Source organism: Mobula birostris, chromosome 23 (assembly GCF_030028105.1).
Source record: "Mobula birostris isolate sMobBir1 chromosome 23, sMobBir1.hap1, whole genome shotgun sequence".
Classification (NCBI taxonomy): Eukaryota; Metazoa; Chordata; class Chondrichthyes; order Myliobatiformes; family Myliobatidae; genus Mobula; species Mobula birostris.
Genome location: NC_092392.1, coordinates 25,555,044 through 25,569,909, shown reverse-complemented (window position 1 = coordinate 25,569,909; position 14,866 = coordinate 25,555,044). Strand labels below are relative to the sequence as shown.

At 36.5% G+C, this 14,866-nt stretch overlaps 1 protein-coding gene across 8 annotated transcripts in view; it reads left to right on the top strand.

Moving 5' to 3' along the window:
* Positions 1–14,866, top strand: part of usp6nl (USP6 N-terminal like) — a 223,595-nt gene that overhangs the window by 157,439 nt on the left and 51,290 nt on the right. For all 8 annotated transcript variants that reach the window (XM_072241354.1, XM_072241351.1, XM_072241349.1 and 5 more), the window contains 6 exons: positions 1,757–1,864; positions 2,632–2,741; positions 7,371–7,419; positions 8,790–8,910; positions 12,285–12,379; positions 12,820–12,885. In XM_072241354.1, the coding sequence (XP_072097455.1) occupies positions 1,757–1,864; positions 2,632–2,741; positions 7,371–7,419; positions 8,790–8,910; positions 12,285–12,379; positions 12,820–12,885 (549 nt within the window). The remainder of the gene's footprint in view (positions 1–1,756; positions 1,865–2,631; positions 2,742–7,370; positions 7,420–8,789; positions 8,911–12,284; positions 12,380–12,819; positions 12,886–14,866) is intronic.

The window sequence follows — 14,866 nt, the reverse complement described above, 5'->3', positions numbered from 1 at the left end:
GTCTTTTGCACATTGGTTGAATGCCTAGTTGGTGTGGTCTTTCACTGATTCTGTTATGGTTATTACTCTCTGGATTTATTAAGTATGCCTGCAAGACGGTGAATATCAGGGTTGAATATGGTTACATATACTTTGATAATAAATTTACTTACAGCTTTTAACTTTGAACTTGCATTAGAGGCAACTCAGAGAAGGTTCAGAAGATTGATTCCTGTGTTGAAGGGATTGCCTAATGAGACAAGGCTAAGCAGGTTGAGCCTCTAAGACAGACATTCCCAATCTGAGGTCCACAGAATCCTCAGTTAATGGTAGAGTTTCATGGAATAATAAAAACTGGGGACCCCTGCTCTAGGAGATAATTTTATTAAAGCCTATAGGATGCTAAGCCTGCCAGACAAGAAAGAAGGTTGATACTGAGAGGATCTTTCCTCATGGGGCATTCTGGAAGTAAAAGGCTTTGTTTCAGAGTGAGAGGTGCACATTTAAGATGGAGATGAGAGGGAATTTATTACCTGGCCATGAATCTTTGAATTTTTCTATCCCAGAGAGCTCTGGAGGGTGGATTATTGAATCTGTGCCAAAATAGGTGTTCAGACTTTTGGTTGATAGGGAATTCAGAGATTATGTTGAACAGGTGGAATCAGTGCCTACATCGGAACAGCTATGATTTTATTTAATGATGGAGCAATCTTAATAAGCATTTGGCCATTCTGTTTCTAGTTTTTGTATTCTTATATTCCATATGAGAGTATTGTCTAACCAAGGTCTTTTGTTATTTCAAAGTTTGAATTCAATTTATTATTAAAGCACAAAGACTGTGTATCACTATATACTACCTTGTGATTTATTTTCTTACGGGCATTCACAGTAGAAAATATAAATATACAAACATAATAGAATCAATGAGCATCTACACACAGGCGGATAAACAACCAATCTGCAAAAGAAGACAAACTGCAAATAAAAATCCAAATCATAATAAATAAATATGTCAATAAATAATATTGAGAACATAAGTTGTGGAGTCATTTTAACCTATGCCGTTTTCCAGATGGTAAGTTTGTGAATTAAGAATCATTTGAGTTTTCCAACCATTGATGACCAGTGAACAACAGAACAACATTCTTGGAAAAGTTTAAACAGATGATGAAGTCAGTAAGTCACATTACTATAACATAGTGCTTTGTTTAAACAGGCACTGCAAAGTTTTAAAAAACTTTAGCAGGTAATCTTTCCAGGAAACAAAAGGCACAGAACACATATAGTGGAAACAAAAGGCGCAGAACACATATAGTGGAAGTATTGGTAACTTGTGAGTTTCTGTGTTGTGTGGCTCCATTTACCAGTACATTTGAGTTTGTAGGAGCTTTTTCAACCCAGTAGTGCTGAGAATTTGATCTCCATGTCAGACCCGTTTATCATGCTAATGTTAGTTACCTTAACTCTCCTCTTTCCATCCACCACAAGCTTCACTTCTCTTGCACCAACCTCTAGCGAGACTAGAAAATGGAAAAACTATTCACGCCGAAATGTTGTTCTAAGCATACTAAGATTATTAAGTAGCCTGATATAAGCCCTCTAGTTGGTAAAATTTCCTTGTCTCAATTTTATAATTAGAACTACTTGTTATTTATATTCATAAAAGATGGATCATTTTGCAGCATTACAAGGTAGGAAATACAATAATGCTGTTTGAGTAAATTGCCTGAGTATTATGATGGAAGACAATTTATTTCTTTTTAACTTTGATTCAAAGGTGGTGAGGAGAATTTATAAGGGAATCCCACTGCAGCTGAGGGGAGAGGTCTGGTCATTACTTCTGGAAATACAAAAAATAAAACAGGAAAAAAAGGACTTGTATGATGTAAGTTTCCAGCAATGTCTGATATTTTTAACCGCTAGAACCATGATAGAATGTTATACTTTACTTTCAATACAAGTTAAGAATAAAATGGTAAATGGATTTTTCTGCCTTTTTGTAAGCATCTTTATAATCGGTCTTTAATCGTTAATTTCACACTTTTCTCACAACCACATTTGCTAATTTGTTACTTCCCCTATCTCTAAACTGAGGTTTGAGCTGAAAGTCTTGAGGTTATTTTATTCAATTGATAAGAGTTATGTTGAATGAAAACCAGTTTTGGTTGCAGTACACAGATGTACAAACACACACACCGTTTCTTTGACATTACCTACCTGTTGGTCTTTGACTCCAGCATATATACTGACAAAAGTTACTGACTGCTGTAAGGCATTTGAAGGATAACTAAGCTCATGAACGTACACTGCTGTTAGAAAATTGGTAGTGAACATCTGTCCTGATGAAGGCTCTTGGCCCGAAATGTCGACTGTACTCTTCCATAGATGCTGCCTGACCTGCAGCTTCCTCCAGCATTTTGTATGGGTTGCTTAAAGAACATCAAATAGTTTATATCAACACTACATTTTAATTGCACTGAAGCTTTTCATAATATGTGAATGATTTGAAGCTTATTAAATAAGCATTAACGTGTCTGTTAAAAGTAAAATGATTTAGCTTTAAATATTTTAGCTTTGCCTTATTTTGTTAAGAACATTGTCAAATTATAAACTGATTTCTTTTCTCTTTAACTTCTTTTATAAAAAACAAAGAAACTCAAGTACAGAGCACGAGCAACATCTCCTGATATCAGGCAGATCGACCTCGATGTGAACCGTACTTACAGGGACCATATCATGTTCAGGGAAAGATATGGAGTCAAGTAAGGAATTTTATCTTATCCATTCATTTTTGTTGTGCATTTAATTACAATATGCTTGTCATAGTCATTGTAATATTTTTCACCTTGAAAACATTCACACAGACATAGCCACTTCCTTGCCCTTACATGTGAAAGAAAAAATAATCAATCATACAGGACTGATGGTCTTTTAATTGAAATATCCATCTTGCTCAGATGAGTGTAGCTCCAATAACTGTCAGGTCAGGGAAAAGCAAACCATATGACTTCCCTCTATGTATATTTTCCACAATAAGTATTTATTTCTTCCATCCACCGATGCATTGCAGACCTCATCTGGCTGCATTTCCTGAGCCTGTGTCCACTGCCATACACAGCAACAAGAGCAACTGGCTTAAGGTTCTGCTATTCCTGAATATCTTCATCACATAAATTGCAACAGTAAAACGCAGGGTGCCATCAATGTCCTCGAGCTTAATTAGGGATTGGAAATAACTTTATCAGCATTGCCTACATTATGCTTATGAATTTTTTAAAAAAGATGCTTCGCAAAGTGGCTTCAAATAGTGCATATGATAGTATTGCATCTATTTTCTAAATATTCATATTATACCCTTGTTAATTTCAAACTAGATTTGCAGTTCCTCAATCACGCTGGAGCGTGATTCTGCTCAGAATTGTGGATATGATTTGGTGTCTTGCTGCTGCACATTGTACTGCCAAGATGTTTGAAAGTGCTGCCTTTATTTTGATTTTTGTTAATATTGTAGCCTCATTAAATTACTGTTGGTTTCTATATTCCATTTTATTTACAGCTTTCTGTACTTCATTTTTTGTACGTATTTAAAAGTTTTTATTTGAACAGTGAATACTAATGACCTCATTAGTTAGGGCAAAGATAGTGGTGGGTGGTATTGACGTCTCTCAGGAAACTAATTAACATTAATCTTTTCCCCGTCAAACTCTCCAGTGTGTTTGCTCTGATTGGTCTTTATTTAGTTTTCCTTCCATATCAGACCTAATAAAAATTATAATGTTATCAACGTTATGTCAACAATGATTTCAAGTTAGCACAAAGAAAAAATAAATAATAATTCTGTATGATGGCAATTCTTGGAACAAATGAATGAGAGTCAATTTTCAGTTATTTTTGACGTACATAGAATTAGATGTAGGTATTGGAATTACAATCCAACTATATGAACTTTTTGTTTGCTATTGCATTGTAAAAGGATAAGAACCCCATTTTAATTGTGATGTTTCTTCATTTATTATCACTATTGAAAAAGTTGTAAATTGAAAGAAATTAATGTTAGTTCCTTTTCACCAACAAACTAACTGCAGACCCATATTCTCATAACACCCACCCCCCCACCAATTCTACCACTGACAGGAGGAATTTACAGTGGCCAGTTACATGGGGTTAATGTAAGATTAGTGTAAACAGGTGGTTGATGGGCAGCAGAGACTTGGGCTGACAGACCTCTGTTTATTTAACATCACCTTGCCACACAGCTAGAAATGCATAGTAACTAGGCAATGTTACCACCTGTTTGTTTTTCTTTAGGAGTTGGGCTGGACGGGAGATACTTTACCCCACCTCATTTCGTTCTCTCTTGCTCTTAGGGGGAAAATTATGTCAGAGCTTTTGACTACCCTGGCCGCCTAGTGTAAAGCCACATATTCAGTAGTTCCTCAGCCACTGCCATTTTCACAGTAGCCCCACAAGCCTGTGTATTAATATCCACTGCTGAAGTGTAAATCTAGAGACATCTCTGATTTTATTTAGAAGGGAAACCTTTGATGCAGCAATAAAGGTGGTTAGTTTTGGACTTTGCTCTGTGGAGCTTCTGCGCTGGTGTTTGGGAGCTCAGATTGACCTCTGGTGACTACACTATCTTCTTTTGAGCTAAGAACATCATTAGCCTGTGGTGTGTTTGGCAGAATTGAACAAGTTCTGTTTCTGTGAACAGTTTTCAACTTCAGGAGTATGCTTGCCTTGTAACTGTGCAGTAACAACCTGGCTTAAGGCACAATTTATTAAGTATAAATCTTTCTCATCACAAAGTGGTCTATTACCAGTGTTATCTACCAGCTCCTGTGATCACATAGAGTAAAATAAATTGACTGAAGACTGGCATTAACCAAAAGACATGGGAGCAGAATGAGGCCACTCAGCCTGTTGAGAATGTCCCGCCGTTCCATCATGGCTGATTTATTATCCCTCTTCACCCCATGCTCTTACCTTCTCCCTGTAACCTTTTGCGGCCTTCCTAATCAAGAACCTATCAATTTCTGCTTTAATATACCCATAAACTTCGCTTCTGTAGTTGTCTGTGGCAATGTATTACACAGATTTCCCACCGTCTGGTTAAAGAAATTTCTGTTGTAAAAGTACATTCCTCTATTCTGAGGTTGTGTTCTCTTCTCCTAAACTCCCCACTATAGGAAACATCCTCTCCACATTCATTCTATTCAGGCCGTTCAATATTCGATGGATTTCAATGAGATTCCCTCCCCCCCCCCCCCCGCCATTGTCTAAACTCTAGCAAGTACAGCCTGAGAGCCACCAAATGCTCCTCATACATTAACTATTTAATTCCCAGAATCATTCTCATGAACCTCTAGATGAGAAAAGATCTCGTGTTTTCCCAATGTATATGTTTAATAAACTCTTCTCGGGCTTCCAGCCGGTTGCAGATAATCAATTTTAACTGATGTTTTGATGACAGGCTCTGCCATCATCTTCAGGGATGATGCCCAGGCACATCTAGTCCAGTGGTATATGCCTCCTGTAGACCCTCTCCAATGCCAGCACATCCTTCCTTAGATGAGGGGCCCAGAATTGCTTACAGTTCTCCAAACATGATCTGACCAATGCCTTCACATTACATTCCTACTTTAATATTCTCAAAATGAATGTTAACATTGTATTGTGGTGGGAATTTGAGAAAAGGACAAGCTGGAAGAATGTGTTGATCAGTGAGTACTTTAAGGATGGCATTGAGTGTCACATTTAATCTGACAGTTTTGACCAGTAGTGGTAAGCCTTTCTGAGTTTAAAAATTTTATTTTAAATTCTCTTGTGTTCCATAGTAATTTGGAGTAGAGATTATCATTGATTAACAAATTAGTACAAATAATTATGGACTTTTTTGAAGTATAACAGACAAATTGAAATAAATTAAGCATTTTAGAAAACTTTTCAGCAATTATTAATATCAATCTTTTATAAAGACAATTGGAAAAATAGCATAATTTCTAAATAGTATTGTTATTGTAACATTTACTATCCAAATATTAATGTGTACACTGGACCTGTGTCTAGCTGGTGCCAAGCCAGCTTGAGCTGTTTCCTCTGAAAACATCTTGCTGCTCTCAGGTTGTAAAAAATCATTTGCTGCTTCATTTGGCAGTAAAGATAATTATTATGTATCTGTTTATTATGAATGGGATTTAAAGAAGGGAGGTGCTGCATGGCGTGTAAGAAACAAATTTTTGCATGTATCATCTTGACCGCACTTACCATAGGTCCACTAACCCTGGTAGACATTGACTTGAAAGTATACAACCCATGATGGAAGTGCCTAGGACTGTAATGCATCGGAAGCAGAACAAGAATCAGAATATCACCACGTCGCCCTGGCCAGCAGAAATAATAAATGATGATATGTACTTCTCCAAGCATGCTGTTCATTTATAATGTGTGTGAAAGCTAGTCCTATTATCAGTGGTGGTTGTAGTCAAATCAAAGTGACAGCAGTTACTGTGATTGTGAATGATTGTCTTATCTTTTGCACTTAACTGTTGGGAGTTTCCTTCTATTATTGGCCACTTCCACTCATAATTTGATGTGGTAGGAATGATTGTGGCTATGTTTTGGTCAGCTGACTTTTTGCTGTTCTCCTGTCTATTTTGCGATGGATGGCTCATCTAGTTTTATTCATGAGCTGATGAGAACCAGCCATGTTCTGAAGAGCCTGGAGTCATATATAAACCAGTAAAGTTAAAGACAGTGTATTTGCTGCTTAAAGGTGAAACCTGTGGAATTTTTATGATACTGTTGTAGTTTTGAAGTCACCATCACTGATGCTAGTGTTTTTAATTCAATGTTATTTAATTAACTAAATTTAAAACTCCCTAGTTGCCATGTTTAGATCTAGACTTTGGTTTCTGAATGTTTTAATCCTGTCATCTGGAGGACTAATCCAGTATAAACTCCATATTAGTCAATCTAAAGTGGTTTTACTATTTAACATAATAGAATGCTTGTCATTTATGGTAATTGTTAAAACCACTAAGATTTTCCCATAAGACAGTTTTACTTTATGATCTTATTTACATTGCTCCCTTGTGTCATGTCATACAGGGCAGGCAATATCATCCCCTTGAGCTCAAAGCAAAATCATTCCTTTTTAATTTCATTGTTGAATACAGTAGTGAAGCATGTTGATCCTTTTGAATCCATCCATTATTGCCACTTTTCTTAACAGCTACTTCTGTGCATTGGAATATTTGCGTATCCAGACACTCTAAGCTCTTGCTCCCACCTTCATATTTTTAATGTTACTTGATTCAAAATATATTTATATATTAATTGTGACATCAGAAGGAATTTTTACATTTCTGTGCCTTGACTCTCTTCTACAGGCAGCAAGCTTTATTCCATGTTTTAGCAGCTTATTCCATGTACAACACGGTATGTTTTTTGGGTTCATATTTTCATCCTAAAGTATTATACATAAATTTTCATAATTAATGTAATTATTTAGTTTTGCTTTCAAAATGCACACTTCCAGTAGTTACACTTTTTCTGTCAAGTGATAGTTGCAGCTTTTGATTTTGAAATGAGATCTGGTAGAAAGCTGATAATTCATTGTGTGGAAATTGCTTAGATGAAGAAATTGTGGGATTTTTTTTCTAACTTTTCCCTATTCTTAGTGGGCTTATTTGTAGCAGGACAAAATCATTGTGTAAAAAAAGTTCATGTTAAAATACAGAAATCTTGAATTTAAGCAAGTCAGAAGCAATAATTTGATATTTGAAGTAAGGGTGAGTTAGAATCTTTAGACCTACGAAGTTTGTATTTCACCACATAACAAATGTTCTCTTAAAGTGTTCCAAAATGTTTTCTGTGCACTTAGTCCTAAAAGTGTGCTGTAACTGTTTAAGCTCCATATGTCCTTTGCCGCACAATTCTTAACTTACACTCAATAGCATGTGCTTATATTTCTTTCTCCCCGTGGATTTATCATGGTTACCCTTAAATTGAGGTGTTGTTTTTACTTCCACTGCTCAGTGTTAGACATTCCAACTGGTCCACTGGGTGACTGTCTCTTGAATTCCCTGCTTTATGGTTACATTTGTGAATCTGCTTTGAGGTTCCCTGCAGTTGAATTTTTTTTTGTGTGAATTTTCCCTGTCAAACACTTCCATCCCTCAGAACCTCAGCTTGTTTATCCTTGGCCTTCTTTTTCCAGAGAAAAGTTCTGCAACTTTTTTGGTCCTTATGGTAAGCGTCCCAATTAATTGTATGACTGTTCTGATCTCTTTTTTTGTGTGTTATTGCAATTGTGGAACACTGTTCCTCTTTTTTTTCTTCATTCCACAAAGATTTTTGTTTTGTAGTTTCTCTTTGCTTTCACGATTTTTTTCAATGTTACTCCAATTTAATCTCTGATAATTGCCTTATCACAGTATTTGCAAGTCAAGTGGTTTATGTTTAGGGAAAAGTAATTTTATTAAATGGTCGGTACATGTCCGGCTGTTCTGTTTACTCCCAAGTTTCACCACTATCTTTCTACACATCTTCCAGTTTTTGACAGCAACAGTTCTTGTGTTACATTTATACCACGACCATAGAAACAAAATTCACAGATTAGACATATGAAGAAGTTTGACAGGGACTGTCCTTTCATGTTTCTCCCTATTTCCTCGTGTTTATCTAATATCTATTAACCAGTTTTATAAACAAAACTTTATAAATCATATACCCAACTTTGTTTCTCTGAAAAGAGTTGTGTCTGAATAACCTTGCAATTTCATTGTGTTCATTTTGTTGACTTGCAGGAAGTAGGTTATTGCCAGGGAATGAGTCAGATCACTGCACTGCTTCTTATGTATCTGAATGAGGAGGATGCCTTCTGGGCACTTGTTCGACTGCTGTCTGGTCCAAAACATAGCATGCATGGTGAGATTTTTTTCCCCCAGATATTTCCATTAAAGTACAACACAAAACTTGTTGACTGTCAATGGAGGGAAGATTGAATGACTTTATTTATTAATTTCATAGTTTATATCAGTTCTAATCAGAACCGTTGACTGGAACATAATCAGCTTTTTGCTTGTCTGGGATTGGTAAGGCCCTTCAACTTGTTTGCCTTTATTCTGCATTCTGTTATTATTTTACTTTGATCTCAGTACATTGTGTAATGATTTGATCTATATGATCAGTATGCAAGACAAGCTTTTCACTGTATATCAGTACTAGTGCCAATAAGGCTCTAATTATAATGATTCCATTGTCCTTCTCCCTCATTAACCAGCTTTCTTGTGCTTGGGTTTAGCATATCTTCTCTATCTGCCATATTGCCACTTGCAATGGCTTTTATCACCAAGTATATTCTATGCATACCCTCACAAGAGAATGAGAATTGAGGTCACTGAAACATACAAAGATGTACAGATGATGATTCCCTGGCTTGGGTGTCTAGAATCAGGAGTTAACAGTCTCAGTATTTCAGGACTAAGGTGACAACAAATTTCTTAATCCATACTACAATACATGTTTGGAATTCTTTAGCCAACTAGACTATGGAAGCTCAGGCAAAGAGGGATAGAATTTTCAGTTATTAAAGGAATCAAGTAATATACTTATGCAGGAAAGTGGTATCACAGAAGAACAGTCATGATATTGGAAAGCAGTGCAGATAAAGGGCTGGGGAGTGGGGGGGAATAGACTACTCCTGTTCTTTGCACATGTCTGTTATGCTTTTCAAAGGGGGTCCCTTCTGGGAAACTTCCTTGTAACAATTTTGTATTTATTAGTAATGAATGGCTGCTAAACTACAGATCTTCTATTGTTGAGGCCTTCATTATTTATGTGACAGAAAACAACTTCTTTTAAATACTTGATTTTCAAAAAGCTTTTTACCAATTAAAATGTATAGGACTACATCATTATAGTAGTCGAGTTGCTTAAGAACTGCTACGACAACATACTATTGGAAAAGATGCTCTTTTATCCAGGATGTATAGAAAGACACAAGTGAGTGAAACCAGGGTTACACTAAAGGGCTGGGGGTGAGCAAAGAACACAATTGAATGTAAAGGAATTATGATCTAGATTAATTTTCTGATGCTGAAACAGTAAATTGAACCACATTTTACATTACATTGGTTTAAGTAGCTAGTGAGGGATAAATGAGTGTAACTGTTGGGATGAGTGACTTGAGACTAAAAGAAATGCAAGGTTGAATTTAGATTTAGTGGAGTTGCCAGATTAGCCTCGGAACTGGAATACTTACAACATACGTGGTCTTAAACAGAGCTAAAGCAAGCAGATGGTGGATAGCAATGAAATGCAAAGCACTTTCAGCTGACATAAAAGTGCCATAATGTTTGACATTATGCACATGGAGAGATGAGACTGCTATGGAAGGGTGCTTGGAGAATTAATTTTGTTGCAGAAAAATACACCTTTTTCTTCAATTGATTACAATCAATACCTGATAATTATCAGTGTTAAATATTTAAACACGTGACAGGCAAAGTCAGTGAATTTTGGGAACTGGCTTCATTATTGTGGTACTGCAATGCTTCAGACTTCACTTTTTCAAACGAATTGCTATATCATACAGCAAGATTGCTTAATTCCCCAAATCTCTGATAAACCAGCAATTTTCCTATGAATTTTGTACATGAGGATACTGAAAACTTGACAGAATAGGTTTTGATTGTGAAAAACGCTAATTCTAAGCATTTGTTTTGTAAACCTGCATGATAACCAAACCAAAGACTCCCCACCAGAAACTAAAGCAAAGTGTTCTACTTCAATTTATAAAGCTATTATAACAGTTACAGTTTATGTAGTTTCATTTTAATGACTAAATTATTTCTTAATAAATTGGAATATTTTCAGTCGTGTCTGTCAAGGGTGTTGCCAAAATGAACAGATTGGATAGCTCATCTCCCCAAGTTCACATCTATCCTATAAAATTTAATCTGAATCCCTAGATAAACTGACAGAACTTAAGTCTATTAAGTCTATTGCATGCATCACTTAATCACCATAGATTTATACATGCATGCCAACTTTTGATTTGCCGTGTTATGATTGGAACTATATTGTGTAGAGTGGAATTGAAAATGGAGGAGTTGAGTAAGTTAATGAGAAGTTATTCTTGTATTTCTGATACTTCAGTGTATGAAACCATGACGCCAATCCAGAAGGCTGTAAGAAATTAAGACGGAACATTTCAGTGGTGTATAGACTTACTTTGCCAGAACCACAGTTTCCTGAAATATTTTAACTATGTTTGATGGCCGATTCAAAGGGGTTCTTTTTGGGTATTTAATAAATTAGTTCATGCTTTAGCGTTATCGGGGCAATAGTGATGATATGCATGCGTGTGCATGCATTAAGAAATTGCCACAAAACAAGAAGTTTCATGACATAGGTCAGTGATCTTAAACCTGGTTTTGATTCTGATAAACACAAGAGATTTCACAGATGCTGGAAATCTAGAGTAACGCAGAAAATTGTGAAGGAACTCAACAGGTCAGGCAGTATCTATGGAAAGGAACGAAGTCCATCAAGACTGATTCTGAAATGTTCTCTAAAATATTTTCCGAGTAGAATACGATTGTTGCAGATTAGCCATTTGATTTGACAGCTAACGTATAGCTAAGTGGAAACATAGGGCCGGACTGGTAAGTTCCACTAGGTCTATGGCCATAAGACATGGGAGCAGAATTAGACCATTCAGCCTATCGACTAACTACAGTCAATTTATAATAAGCAAATGTGAGATACTGGCTTATACATATTTAAATACTGTGAATCTAGAAGTCCAATCTGCTGCTGGAATCCACTGCAGCAGTTTTACTCAGGTCACTTCAGTAGAGATCCTAGAGTTGTAGGAAAATGTGCAGAAGGTAACTTACAGTTGTATAAATTATATTGTTAGGATTGTTTTTCAAACTGTTGGCAATTTTGTATCAAAAATTACTTAATTGTTATTCTTAATTTATTAATTATAGATTTTGAATGCTTCTGCATATTGAGGATATTCAGAAGCATTATGGCCATTTACCAAATGTTTTGCTGGCAGTCTCATAGGCTGGTTAAATATGTATAAGCCATATTCTAACCACCTAAAATGGCAAGATTATATCAACGAATTCCCTAGCACGTGCAGGATCTTGTATTCTAGTTCACTTTTCAGCTAGCAAATTTAGCTTTAAAGATCCAATCCAGTTAGGTGTATAGCAATGAAATAGCAACTCGAGAAAGTTAAATATGCACTTAATTGAGTTTTTTTTTGCAAATAAATTATCCTTTAGGTTTCTTTGTGCCTGGCTTCCCAAAACTTTTGCGGTTTCAAGAACATCATGACCGGATTTTGAAGAAGTTTATGCCAAAGCTTAAACAACATTTGGTGAGTATCTTTATTCAGTTGATAAACTTTGTTCAGTTGTTAAATATTTTGGGGCATCATATTGGCTTGCAAGTGACTTCAGCATAGAACAGAAACATTAGGTAGAAGCAAGTCTGGGATCATTGCATATTCACTAAATAATTCAATAGTGCATTCAATCTTGCCAAAGTTCCCAGCTCTTTCATTGTAAAACTGGTTCTTGGATCCTGTGCCAGACTGTATCATGGGCGGGATCTGACATCTGACTGATATCCATAGTAGTTGTAAGCCAAGGGAAAGGCAGTTTCTTTAATTATTCCATATTAGTTACACATTTTTAATTTATAACTTTTCTCACCAATTTTAAAAGATATTAATTATACACTTCAATGTTAATAGTTTTAAATGTCTCTAAATATCACTGACTTTTAACTATTAAAAGCTTTCTCTTTTATTTACAGGATGCACAGGATGTCTTTACATCTTTGTATACAATGAAGTGGTTCTTCCAGTGTTTTCTGGACAGAGTAAGTTTAAAAAGCTAAACTGTAGGAAATAGGAATTTTTTAATGATTTATATAGAAGTTTGATGCATCGATTACAGGATTTAAAATCTGGGAATCTTGCTATTTTTATGACTAGTAGCAGACTTGAAAATTAACTAAAACTGCGGGTCTGTATCAACTTGAATGATTTTCAATTCAAATAGTACTTTGTGTATTTGTAATGTAACTCATCTTTGTTTAGTTATGTAAATTGCATACCTACAATAGGGCATTGCATTGACTTGTACTAACTTCTATTAAGCAGCAGATCTGGAACTAGTTTCAGTACTTTTTGGTTAAAAAATGGGAACATAGTCATAGAAAAGTACAGCACAGAAACAGGCCTTTTGGCCCATCTAGTCCATACCAAAACCATTTAAACTGCCTACTTCCTTCAACCTGCACTGGGACCATAGCCCTCCATACCTATCATCCACTTTTCCTGGTAACTTCTTTGCAAAGCTCCGTAAGATTGATTAGACGTGACCTACCATGCACAAAGCCATGTTGACTATCTTTAATCAGCCTATGTATGTTATATCCGGTCCCTTAGAATACCTTTCAATACCTCCTTCACCTCCTCCAGTAAGCTCTACTGAAGGAGGCATTTTTCACCTCCCTCAGTTTAGTTTACCGGTCTGTAATTTCCTGGATTAATTTCAGAGCCTGAGGGAACACCTTGTGCAGCCCTGGGGATTTATCCACCCTAATTTGACTCAGGACAGCAAACATAACCTTCTCTGTAATTTGTATTGGGTCCATGAAGTTGATGCCACTTTGCCTCACTTCTGTAGACTCTGTCCATCTCCTGAGTAAATAAAGGTGCAAAACATTTAAGATCTCCTTCCATCATTATTCACCAAAGATCTCACATGGTCTGTACGCACCAGCTATGTGGTGAAAAAGGCCGAACAGCATCTCTTTCACCCCAGACGGTTGAGGAAGCTTGGTATGGGCCCCCAGATCGCATGAACTTCCGACAGGGGCACAATTGAGAGCATCCTTACTAGCTGCATCACTGCCTGGTATGGGAACTGTACCTCCCTTAATCGCAGGATTCTGCGGATAGCCCAGCGCATCTGTAGTCATGAACTTCCCATGATTCAGGACATTTACAAAGGCAGGTGTGTGAAAAGGGCCTCACAGGACAGCTTCTTCCGCCAGGCCATCAGACTGATTAACTCGTGCTGATGTGAGTGTATTTCTATGTTACAGAGAATGTTCTATTTTTTTTATAAATTATTATAAATAACTATGATTGCACATTGCGCATTTAGGTGGAGACGTAACGTAAAGATTTTTACTCCTCATGTATGTGACAGATGTAAGAAATAAAGTCAGTTCAATATTTTGGCTCCATACATGGATTACCATTCTGACCAATTTTTCCACCTTGCAATTCTTTGGCCCTCAACATATCTGTAGATTCCCTTGGGATTCTCCTTCACCTTCTCTGCTAGGGCAACCCTCCTGATTTCTTTCTTAAGCCCTCCTGATTTCTTACTTAAGTGTTCTCTTGCGCTACTTATTGTCTGTAAGCACCTCATATGTTCCTACCTACCTATACCTGCTATGCATCTTTTTTTCTTCACCAGGGCTTCAATATCTCTTGAAAACAAGTTCCCTACACCTTTTACCTTTAGCTTTATTCTGCCAGGCACATACAAGCTTTGCACTCTCAAAATTTTATTTTTGAAGGCCTCCCACTTTCCAAGTACACCTTTGCAAGAAAACAACTTGCAGCAATCTACACTTGCCAGATTCTTTCTGATACCATCAGAATTGGCCTTTCTCCAACTGGAATTTCAACCCACAGAACAGACCTATCTTTTTGCATATTTACTTTGAACCTAATGGCATTGTGATCATCACTAGATGCAAAGTGTTCCCCTATACAAACTTCTGTCACCTTTTTTTGAAGAGCAGTGGTTTCTTCTGTGTTGTCCTTCCATGAACACCATTC